Source organism: Urocampus carinirostris, chromosome 9 (genome assembly GCF_059441175.1).
Source record: "Urocampus carinirostris isolate Australia breed hairy pipefish chromosome 9, RoL_Ucar_1.0, whole genome shotgun sequence".
Lineage (NCBI taxonomy): Eukaryota > Metazoa > Chordata > Actinopteri > Syngnathiformes > Syngnathidae > Urocampus > Urocampus carinirostris.
In genome coordinates, this window is record NC_142357.1 from 21,099,327 (window position 1) to 21,112,057 (window position 12,731).

General features: G+C 38.1%; 1 protein-coding gene across 1 annotated transcript in view; it reads right to left on the reverse strand.

The window, feature by feature from the left end:
* afg2a (AAA ATPase AFG2A) overlaps positions 1–12,731 on the reverse strand; it is a 195,670-nt gene that overhangs the window by 179,775 nt on the left and 3,164 nt on the right. Inside the window, exons 4-9 of the mRNA XM_088344838.1 lie at positions 11,639–11,697; positions 9,937–10,539; positions 7,715–7,844; positions 7,588–7,644; positions 4,300–4,423; positions 1,824–1,925 (exon numbers count right to left, since the gene is read on the reverse strand). Coding sequence (XP_088200964.1) covers positions 1,824–1,925; positions 4,300–4,423; positions 7,588–7,644; positions 7,715–7,844; positions 9,937–10,539; positions 11,639–11,697 — 1,075 coding nt within the window. The remainder of the gene's footprint in view (positions 1–1,823; positions 1,926–4,299; positions 4,424–7,587; positions 7,645–7,714; positions 7,845–9,936; positions 10,540–11,638; positions 11,698–12,731) is intronic.

A 12,731-nucleotide genomic window follows, 5' to 3' on the forward strand; every position in this document is an offset into this window, starting at 1 on the left:
TCTAGAGCCACAAGTTCGCCACCCCTGCATTAGTCTCCATTTTGAGAACAAGAGGGTCCTCAACTACCAGCTTGGTTAGATAGTATCCGGAAAACAACAGAGTTAAAATGTACTGTGAAGAGGTGTATTTGAGATGCTGGCCTTTATGGCAGAGGGGCATATAAAAAGCCATTTCTTAGATTGGCCAACAAAAGAAAATTATTAATAAGGGCAAAATAACACAGAAATTGGACAAATCATTTGACAAATAAAAGGGTTACTTATTCATAAAAAACACATACCGTATTTTCCGCACTATACGGCGCACATAAAATCAGATTTTCTTTTTAAAAAAGCTGACTATGCGCCTTATAATCCGGTGCACCTTATATATGGATCAATATTGAATCGCAAGGTCTCGCAACTAAGAGAAGCAGCCACCGACTCCATTTTTCGCGTAGAAGAAGTGCGCTGTGCATACTGGGAAATATTAAACAACGATTCTCTTTTATTTGTGCGTTTGTATAAAGACCCTGAAATGGCTCCTATTAAGAGAGACGCTTACAGCGCAGAGTTTAAACTCAAGGCGATCAGTCACGCAGTAGAACACAGAAATAGAGCAGCAGCGAGAGAGTTTAACATTAATGAATCGATGGTGCGGAAGTGGAGGAAGCATGAGGATGAGCTGTTTACGTTTTACATTTTACAGTTATTATGTTATTGCTTTATTGTTATTGTTTTGCACTTGTTATTGTTTTTGCACATTAAGAGTGTCACTATATTGCAATTGCACTAACATTTAATTTACCATAACAGTATCAGACGTTTTTCTGCGTGTTGACTAATTGGAGGAAAAGTAAAATGTTATGCCTTGCTGTTGTTCAAAGATGTTAAAGATGTGTCACAAAAATGCTTTACCTCAGAGAAAATAAAAAAACAGCTGTTTATTTATTTTGGGAGTGAATGGAGTTGTGGAAAGCTTGTTTGTCATCTATTAATAAAGTTTGACTGACCTATCTTACCGTTTTGTTGACATTCCCTTTAGCGCGGCACCATCTAATGGTTGAATAACGTAACTACAGCCTCTACTGTAGCCAAGTCAAGTCACATTTATTTATATAGCCCTTAATCACAAAAATGTCTCAAAGGACTGCACAGGATTACAATTACAAAATTGCACAATTACCTGATCTTAAACCAGCATGCACTTATAGCGCCTTATAAAGCATTGATTTCCCATTTCAATTTTGTGAAAATTATCAAATAAAAATACTAAAACATCACTTGCATTAAAAACATGTAATAAATGTTCTATATTATTGCTCTGATAATTTTATAAATGTATTCTCTCCCAAAGAAATAATTTTAACTTTCTAATTATTTTAAACATAACATAATAAAAGAGGTAATACTGTATTACAAAAGTAAAAATCAATGTTTTACAGCAAAACACATTTACAGTATTTAAAACTAGTGTATATTATTTGACCACCAGATGTCACTGTACTGTATAGTGCTACCAAAAATGAAGTTTTTAAAAGCACAAGGAAGAATACAAACTACTGAGACCCAAAGTGACCAAACCACACCATTTTTATTTTATTTTTTTTGCCCAGCCTTTCACTAGGTTTTTGGGAATACCCTTAGCAGCAAGATGCCGGACAATCATGTCAGCCTCTTCTAGGTGATCCTCATGTTAAGTAAAATAAAACTCCTTAACCTATTTATATGCGAGAATTTTAGCTTTTTATTCAAATCAATAAAGTATTTTTACCAGTAGCAAGTGCTGAATAACACACAACGTCCCTTTATCATTAAGACAATGTTTTTGCTAAGTTTTGCACCTCGAGTTCTTTGTCAAAACGTCCAGGTCTCCGCAATGCCGGGTCAAGAGCGTGAGGCCGGTTGGTAGCTCCAAGAACCAGGAGCTGCCCAGAGTGCCCCTCCTGAATAGAATGGAAAAACTTTTTTTAAATGCTGACACAGCACATGAGAAATGAAAATTTTAGCAATAGGACCAAAGAAAACTACAATATATAAAACAAAAATTCATAACATTTTTTAAAAAAACTTTAAAATATGAGTCATTATTTAACTACTCACCAGTTTTTTACAACAACACAGATTAAGAGAATAAATACCAAAGGAAATGATCAAAATACATTGACAATCCTAACTCTGTTAAAATCAATATGTATCGTATGCCACCTGGATCCTGTTGCAAAACGTATAAACACATAGAGTGTAAAAATTGTAAAAACGGCTTATGTTGCAAATGACGTTGCTCGTTTTCAGTGTGCATGAGACGTCAACAGTAATTTTCTATATAAAAAGAGGAAAATGTTCCTTGTATTAAACAGTACCACATTTTTTGACTAAAAAGAAAAGGACGTAAATTTTCAGTGTAAGAGTGAAGGTATTTATCGCCATAAGACAAAAGTATGCTAATTTTCAACTTAGAAGTCATAAACACAAATGTTTGACGTAGATGAAAAGGATGCAAATAAATGGCAGAGAATGCTAATTTTCAGCGTAAAAGTAATGGATGTTAATTTTCTGCGTAGAAGACAACACTAATTTAGCTGTTAGCTATATTACCTTACAAGGAAGAAAAACCTAATTTCCGGTTTGAAAAAGACAACTATCCCTTATGGTACAGAAGAAAATTATTATACTTTCCTGATAGAAAAAGCCATTTCTCAGCGTAGAAGGACGCTTATTTTTGGTGTAGAAGCCAATGCTAATTTAGCTGTTAGCTATATTAGCTTAGGGGAAGAGGCTTCCTTTTGGAGTCTAGGCGACACCTAATTTTAGGTTTGAAAAAGACAACAATATCTTTCTGTACAGAAGAAATTCATTGTGCTTTTCCTCATAAAGGAAGATACTTTTCAGCATAGAAGGACACAAATTTTTGGTGAAGAAACCAATGATAATTTATGTCATCTTAAAAAAGAAGCTTGGTTTTGTAGTCTAAGAGGAAGCCAGTTTTTGGGGTTGAAGAAGACGAGATCATCTTTCTGTGCAGAGGAAGACTATTCAACTTTTCTGTATAGAAAAAGCAACTTATCCACATCTCTCATCTTATTAGCTGCGCCGCTTATCCTCAGTAGGGTCGCGGGGGTGCTGGAGCCCATCCTAGCAATCATCGGGCAGTGGGCAGGGGACACCCTGAACTGGTTGCCAGCCGATCGCAGGGCACACAGGGACAGACAACTCGCTCGCCCATTCACACCTAGGGACAATTTGGACCGGCAAATCCACCTGAAATGCATGTCTTTGGAATGTGGGAGGAAACCGGAGTGCCCGGAGGAAACCCATGCAAGTACGGGAGAACATACAAACTCCGCACAGGAGGTCCGGTAGCTGGATTTGAACCCACACAGGAGGTTCCCAAGACCTTAGAACTGTGCCTGCACACGCGCTAACCACTGCTCCGCCGTGCTGCCCTTACTCATCCACATAAAGATGCAAATTTTTGTCGTAAAAAAACAACACTAACCACCAACACCGTAAAATTAGATAGATAGATAGATAGATAGATAGATACTTTATTCATCCCCGAAGGGAAATTCACTTTTCCAGCAGCATCCCTAAGCTGAGAACAATCGAACAATTAGCTTGCTTTTGAAGTCTAATAGGCAGCTATTTTTTAGGTTCAGAGAAGACAACAATACCTTTCTGTACAGAAGATTATTCTACTTTTCTGCATAGAATAAAAAGCTACTTTTCACAGGAAAGGAAAAAAAACACACCATTTTAAGGCATACTCAAAGCACAACATGGCGCAACACATGCAAAATCACATCTGTGAAATAATAAATTTGTTGTCATCTATAGATAACTCCCGAGTATACAATAAAGGAACAGTCAAACTATTAAAAAAAATTATAGAAAATGCCGACACACTTTCTTTTCAAGGTGACTTGTCAGGAATTGCTAAATAAAGCTGAAGAGTTTTCCTCATTTAGTTGTGATTCCATTCTGACAAGCTGCGACGCAGGCAGGAATGAAAGCGTGGGAGTAGGAAATGATTTGTCCGACAGACCAATCCAGAGCATAACCTTGATCCTCTGGACAGGAAACCTCGTATCGTCTCCAAAAACAACTCCTAGCTGATAATCGTCCGGTCGCGCTGACCTGAGGTGATGTACGACACAAGATTCCACACAATGTGTGTGTGGGAATCGAATCCACGAGCTGTCGATGTTTTACTCGTCCCTGAATGAAACATGTGCTGAACATTCTGATACAAGCCTGACGATATCACTCTGCCTACGTGGAAACACAAGCTAAAATAAGGTAAAAGTGAAAGATACTCACAGAACCGATCCCGTCCATTAGAGTCAACAAGGACGCCACCACGCGTTTCTCCACCTCGTTTTGCGCCCCCTCTCGCTTGGGACACAAAGCGTCCAGCTCGTCGATGAAGATGATTGAAGGAGTCCTGGCAACACATTTTGGAACATTTGAACCAACTAGGCTGTGTTATATGTGTCAACATTGTACTTTTAGGTTTGTGAACAGGAAACCATTTAAAGATGCTACAGGTGCATCAAAGCAAAAATGAAGAGGATGAGAAACAACTTTAGCACCCTCAAATCTAATCTACAAAATTAATGAGCATAATGCAAAAGTGCAATTGTTTTATAATGCCAATGTAATTGCTGATATTTACATAACTCCTCAGGAACTTTATTTAATATCAGTAATTTATTGTTTTTTATCATTTTTAATCTTTTTACCATTGTCTTACTTTTGCACTGGAAGGAGAAGACCTCCAATCTCGTACTTATCTATATGACAATAATGCGTTTCGATTCTCTATTCTAAAATATGACACAAAGTAAACCAAGATGTATGTGATATCGACTTGTGTATGCTAAAAGTATTTCACAATCATGAGAATAAACCAGCAATAACTGCAAAAAACATTGTTTTGAGAAACATATAGTGGCGTGAAGCATAGTGCCCCCTATCTGATTTATGTGTTTTTACATAATTATCAAACCATCAAACCAATTTAGTATCACACAGAGACAACACAAGGAAATACATAATTCAGTTTTGAAATGTTGATTGCATTTATTAAGGCAAAAAAAGTCAAAACCTATCTGGCCCTATGTGAATAAGTATTCCCCTCATGTACCTAATAGCGATGTGGGCACCCTTTGGCAGTGATAACAGAAATCAAATGTTCACGATAACTGGTAATGAGTCTTTCACAATGCCTTGGAGGAAGTTTGGTCCTATCTTAATTGCAAAACTTTCAAATTTGCCATATTGGAGAGTTTTCTGGCACGAACTGTCCTTTTAAGGTCACACCACAGCATCTCAATTGGATTTAAATCTGGACTATGACTTGGCCACTCCAGAACCTTCTTTTTGTTTTTCTTTTTTTGAACCATTCAGAAATAGCCTTGCTGGTGTGTTTGAGACCGTTGTCCTGCTGCATATTTGAGAGCACCAACTGATGGCTGGACCCTCTCTTTCAGGTAAACATCAGAATTCATTATTCCGCCAACCATAGCAAGTTGGCCTGGTTATTAGGCAGCAAAGCTGGTCCAGACCATCACACTACCAGGACCACATTAACTCTTGGCATCATGTTCTTTTTGTCAAATGCTGTGCCATTTATAAGCGAGACAAAACAGGCTGCGGCAGCGCAGTGGTCAGCGCGTGTGTGGCACAGTTCTGAGGTCATGAGATCGAACCTTCTTGTGTGGCGTTTGCATGTTCTTCCTGTGATTTCGTGGGTTTCTCTCCCATGGATGTCATATTTGGCCAGTGTCTTTCTTATGGTGGAGTCATGAACAGTAAATGGTAGAATATAAAATAAACACAATAGATTTACAATAATAAAAAAAATATATATTGAAATATTTTTTTTTATGACAAATAGTGACAAGTAATAGTTTTAAATTGGTATTAAAACTAAAGCCCAAGGCCCATTCGCGGCCAGCTGATTATTTGTATTGAGCTGCAACTTACATCTTTTTGTGTCAAAACATGCAAAAATCATTATTTACAATTTCAAAAGCAAGAAATATTTGCCATTGAATTTGTTAAACTGACAGAGATGGGAGTAAACTCACACCTTGTAGCATGGATTACGGAGTAGCTGACAGGCAGAACCCAGTATGTGAGACAGAGTGGCTCTACATTTGACACTGTGGTCAGCAGCACGGGAGCGCCGCAGGGGACAGTGCTCTCTCCGGTCCTGTTCACCTTGTATACGTCGGACTTTCAGTACAACTCTGAGTCCTGCCACGTGCAGAAGTTTGCTGATAACACTGCTATAGTGGGATGTATCAGACGTGGGCAGGAGCAGTACAGGAAATTGATCCCGGACTTTGTCCAATGAAGCAACGGTAACCACCTGCACCTAACCAGCACCAAGACTAGAAAGATGGTGGTGGACTTCAGGAGGACTAGACCTCACCCGGAACCTATTACTATCAAAGGAGAATGTGTAGAGTATGTCCAGACCTACAAATACCTGGGTGTGCAGATAGACAATAAACTGGACTGGACTGCCAACACAGAAGCTCTGTGTAGGAAAGGACAAAGCCGACTGTACTTCCTCAGAAGGCTGGCGTCCTTCAACATCTGCAAAAAGCTCCTGCAAATGTTCTATGAGACTCTTCTATGCGGCAGCGTGTTGGGGAGGCAGCGCTAAGAAGGATTTCTCTCATTTTAATAAACTGGTGAGGAAGGTGGGCTCTATAGTGGGCAAAGCTGGACAGCCTGACAACTGTAGCTGAGAGACGGGCACTGAAAAAGCTGCGGTCAATCATGGACAATTCATCACATCCACTACACAGCAACATCTCCAAACTGAAGAGCAGCTTCAGCGACAGACTTCTGTCACAGTCTTGTTCCGAGGACAGACTGAGGAGATCATTTCTTCCTCATGCCATGAGGCTCTTTAACGCTACCGCGGGGAGTAAAAGCCCACATTAAACTCAACCCCATATTTGCATATTACCCTATTTTTATTACAGAGTGTATTTTTGTAACACTATTTAAATGCCCTTTATTAACACGTTATATAGGATATTTTTGTATTCTATATACATTTTATTTAATTTTTTAACACAAGGATACTGCTGGAAGTGTGAATTTCCCTACGGAGATGAATAAAGTCTCAATCTATCTATCCATCTAATATTTGTAAAATTTTAAACTAAGGTGTTCCGCCTTATTTTCTCAAAGGGCCTTTTTAAAGACAATAAAAAGATAAATCTGATTTTAGTAAACTACAATAAATATTGAAAGATTTAAAAAAAGCAAGTGGCCCTAGTATCCTTCATTTTTTTCTGTGTGTAACCTTCTGAGGAAAAATATCTGACGTTTTTATCGAACAAAGTTTTAATGTTAAACAGAGCTTATAATTTTATGAAGGATTAATTAATTTAAGGCCAAATATAACAACATGTAACAAAAGGTCAACACTACAGAGGGAAATGATACATATTTTCATTATTGACAAAAAAATACACGTACTTCCTGTAAGTGTTGCAAAATCCCATTACAAAATTATGTGGCCTCAAATCCAAGAATGAAAAAAAGAAAACAAGAGTACTTTTCAGCACACCTTTTGAAACTTACTTTTTGGATGCCTCTGCGAATATTTGCCTCAGTTTTTCCTCAGTCTCACCGTAGAACCTGAAGAAGAACATAACGAGTCACAAGCCACTCAAACATGACATTTACATTAGCTTAGAATTGGCCTTGCTTGCTCATGATTTCTGGCCCGTTGATCACGATCATGTGAGCGCCAACTTCGTTTGCTATGGCTCGTCCAATCATGGTCTTGCCCGTGCCCGGGGGTCCGTACAGAAGGACTCCACGGGGAGCCGGGATGCCTGGGGGCCGGGACAGAAGTGTTAGTTCAAACAAACAGCAAAAATAATAACACAAACTATTTCGATTTAAAGTGCAGCACATAGGGGGATGCGGTGAAGTACAAAAAAAAACATGAGAGGAAAAGAATCAATAGAATATTTCATCCATCCATTATCTGCACCGCTTATCCTCAGTAGGGTCGCGGGGGTGCTGGAGCCCATCTCAGTTATCTTCGGGCAGTGGGCAGGGGACACCCTGAACTGGTTGCCAGTCAGTCGCAGGTCACACAGAGACAAACAACTCACTTGCTCATTCACACCTAGGGACAATTTGGACCGGCCAATTGACCTGACATGCACGTTTTTGGAATGTAGGAGGAAACCGGAGAGCCTTGGAGGAAACCCACGCAAGCACGGGGAGAATATGCAAACTCCACACAGGAGGTTCGATTTTATGACCTCAGAACTGTGCCGCACACGGGCTAACCACTGCGCCGCCGTGCTGCCCCTAGCATATTTCAACTTTGGATAAATTCTCAATACCATAAAGAATTACTTAAACATAACTTGGATTAAAAAATGTTTCTATTGTTACTCTGATATATATTCTCCAAAAATATATATGAAGAGCAGAAAATGTTTTTGAAAACTTGATTTTTACTGTTTAAATCAATTTTTCAAAGTCAGGGGGAAGGTTTTCTACGGCCACTGACATATTCTTAAAATATTATTTCATCGAACACCTGAAATTTTTGTGTATGTTTATGTTTTTCCTGCACCTCATTTGATTGTATTTTAATTAATATATATTTTTTGAAAAATGTTTCTTTTGAATGAAAGAAAATTGCCGTTATTTTTTTCTTCATTAAAGTAAATTTAGCTCACGTTTGCTAAAATAGAAACTATAGGCCGCTGATGGTGCCTGAATAATAGCAGCTAGCGTTACTAAACAACTTCTGGGGTAAATTATCTCAATTAAAAATATTTAGATAAGTAGTAAACCGCAAAAATAATACTTTTCTGTACATTTTAGGTAGTGAGCACATAATTACCTTTAGCAGTTCATTTTAGTATTTAAATCCTCTAGCATTGCTTTAAGAGTCGACTAGCACATCACTAGCTTGAAGCGTCGCTTTAGCAGCTTGCTCATAGACGCGCCAACTAGTTTTAGGGATCGTTAGCTGCAACAAATTTCTTTCTCAGTCATAAATGGAGTTGATGATGCAAGCTTTGATCTTATGTCGTTTCGATTATTGTAGTTCCCTGCTCTCCGGATTCCCGAAAAATAATATTGTAGGCCAGCTGTGGCAAAATTCAGCAACACGTGCGCTACCACGAGATGCAGCATCAGCTCTCTAGGTGTTTAATGATAGCTTTTAAGGGGCTTTTACTAGTTTTTAGATTTATTATTGTACATCGTTTTGAATATTTTTATACTGCACTTTGAGTTGAATTTTGGTGTCAAAAGAATGATTTTTGAATCATTTTTAATTTGATTGGGTTAGCATTAGCAGCTTATTTCATTGATGTAATAAGGATTTTCATCCAAAAGAAATGTCTTTGAGTGCCTGTTGAAAATCCAAGATTACTGAAAATATTGTTTTACTTAGCTGATCACATTGCAATATATTTCTTGGATTTTCAGTAGCTCCAATTGGCTTCACTAGATTTCATACGGCATTTGAAAACTGTTGACACAAGTCCATAAGTCTGGCCCGTCGGCTTGATTCAAAATTTTGATTTGGCCTGCCGCGCAATTGACTTTGATACCCTTGGTTTAAATATTTAAAACATAAAATAAAAAAAGAGGTAATATAGTATTATAAAAGAAAAAATATAATTTCTAGAACCTAGTACATTTGAAGGTTGTTTAGTAGATAGATAGATAGATAGATAGATAGATAGATAGATAGATAGATAGATACTTTGTTCATCCCCGAAGGGAAATTCACATTTCCAGCAGCATCCCTGAGCTTAGTAGCAGCATGTATACATATACGTACTTATTTACCTTAGGTTCACCTTGTGAATGTATTAGTTTTTGTTTTGTTTTTGTTTTTACTTTGTTCAAAGGTAAAAAAAAAAATAGTTTTTTAACTTTTCTCCTACGTACCATAGCTGGAGAAGAGTTGTGGATGTCTGAGAGGTAGTTCGATGGTCTCTCTGATAACATCCAATTGGCTGCTGAGGCCGCCAATCATACTGTAAGTCACTTTCACACTAGTGGACTTGGCTTCTTTCTGCTCGACTTTTCCTCCAAAACTAAGTTTGGTGGTGGAGGCCAGACAGTAGAAGGTGTCAGTACTCGAAAAACCAACAGAGGGCACTGTACGCATTCGGGGAGGACATCCTGTGCTGAGGGAATCCTCCAAGCTGGAGTTTATCTCCTCACAGTGTGGAGGGGGCTCAAGGTGGTTCGAAATAGGGGTGGTGGAAAAGGGAGGAGGACAAGCAGCGGGACGTTGAGGCGTGCTTGCCGCGGGATTCCCCTGGGGGCCCTTGTCGTCGTCTAAGGTGAGAAGTTCGAGATGGAGGGACAGGTCGGGGGTGGTGGAGTCAAGCGCGATGGATTCTTTGGTATCACAAGAGGAAGGAAAGTGAGACGGCCGGTGGAGGGCACCGCCATCGTCACCGTGTACGCTTTCCACGTGAAGACTGCACTGAATGCCAAAGTACGTGACGGACACAACGTTGCCCGGCAGAATGATGTTGCCAACTAGAAAAGATGACACGGTAGACGAAAAATTGACAATAAATACAACAGATACAATTTAAAATCCACTTTTGCAATGAACAGAACTTGCTAAAGATGATTCTGCTTTTCTACAAAGAAGCTATTTTTCACAGCGTAGGGAAAGATAAGGAGGGATAGGGTAGGATCTTTTGGACATAGAAAATAATGCTAATTTTTCTAATCATGTATAAAAAGAAGAAACTTTCTTTTGTAGTCCAAGAAACAGATTGTTTTCAGGTTTGGAGAAGATGACAATACCTTTCTGTAACGAAGAAAATTAATCTACTTCTCTGCACAATTGAGGTTGCCTTTAAGCATAAAATAAAAGAACCCTAATTTTAGGCATAGATTACCTCACTGATTTTACTAATGTTAGATTAGAAGAAGCTTGCTTTTGGAGTCTAGGGGGCAGCTATATTTTAGGTCTCTAGAAGACGACAATACCTTACTGGACTTATTATTTAGAATATACACTTTGCTTTGGATAACACTTACATGATTCTGGAAAAAATGTGTTCGCATTATTAATGTTGAAACCAATGGTAATGTAAATATCTTGCCTACGCATGGAAAATTTTACATTCATTTAATTTTCCTTTATTCACAATGTTGCTGCTGCATATCAGAGAACCATTTTCACTCCAGTAGTTTTTGATACACTAACAACTACAGTCTACAAGCACTAACTTGTGAATATTGCCTATCTAGACTAATATTATCTAATATTCATGTTTAACTCATTTGTTATTTTAAGTATTGTATTACATGTTTATTCCAGATCCCCATGTCGAATCTCATTGTAAACAATGTTCACTACTGATTCAAATTGAATCTTTTCTTCCGGCGCCGTCACGAATGGCAGCCACTCCAGCAGCTCCCGTGTTATTTTCGATTGTTCTCGATTGTTCTCAGCTCAGGGATGCTGCTGGAAATGTGAATTTCCCTTCGGGGATGAACAAAGTATCTATCTATCTATCTATCTATCTATCTATCTATCAACCAGAGTAAAGAACATTCTAATTGTAATGGCCATGATGGAAAAAATATATATATTTAATTCTAGTATTACACAGAAACTTACTTAACGAATTCAGCAGGTAACTCTTGAACTCGTCCGTGTTTAACTTGTCATCACCAGACCTGAAAGAAAAACGAGAGGAATACGATGAACGAAACTTAGGAGCAGCAGTTACAAAGACGTGACACCAGGTGGCAGTGCCTCACTTATAATGTCTTCAAACACCGGCAATCAAAACAGTATTAGGCTTCTAGTTGTCAAGGTAACAAAAGCTAGTGATTCGAAAAAGGAATTCTTCATACCTGCCAACTTTTACGCTTTCCACAAAGTATAAACGGTTTTTCATTCCGAATTGTGTTTATCATTTTTTTTTGGACGGAAAAAAAATAATTTGTCCAAATCGTCTCAGTCGATGAGAGCAGAGGACAATGTAATCGAAAATAGGAAGACACGGGCAACTCATACGCTGACATCTTTGATGCAAATTAAAAAAAATCGTGAAAACTTTTGTTGAGAAAATGAAGTATGTCAAATTCTGCAACACTAAATTTACTCCAAGTGGGCTATGGACTAAGAAAGATGCTGAAAGAAATGTTTGTGTTGTTCATATGGAAAATAAAATGTTTTTTTTTTCCACAAATGATCTTTTGTTTTTCTTCTACAGTCTGTCTTGCTATGTTTACCGTAATTTATGCACTATAAGGCGCACCGGTTTATAAGGCACACCCCTAAAAAATAGTATTTTGTCATATATTTTTCATATATAAGGCGCCCCAGACTGTAAGGCGCTACAGTAGGAACGTCAACAAAACATACTGTAATTGAGACTCAACATTGATCCAAATATAAGGTGCACCATATTATAAGGTGTATGGTCGTTTTTTGATAAAAATGAAGGCTTTTAGGTTCATAGAGCCTAATATACGGTAAATAGGTGCTACGTTGTGTTTGTAAGGGTTATTATCGCTTAATATAGGGAATTGCTATCATTAATAATGTAGACCTTTGCATATTCTTATAGTATTTCTGCTGTAGTATTTTTGTAATAGCATTTTTCTAGTATTCCTGTAGTGGGATTTTTGTAGTATTTGTTGTATTATTTCCATAGTAGAAGTATTCATGTGGCATTCCTGCAGTAGTGTTTCTGTAGAAATCT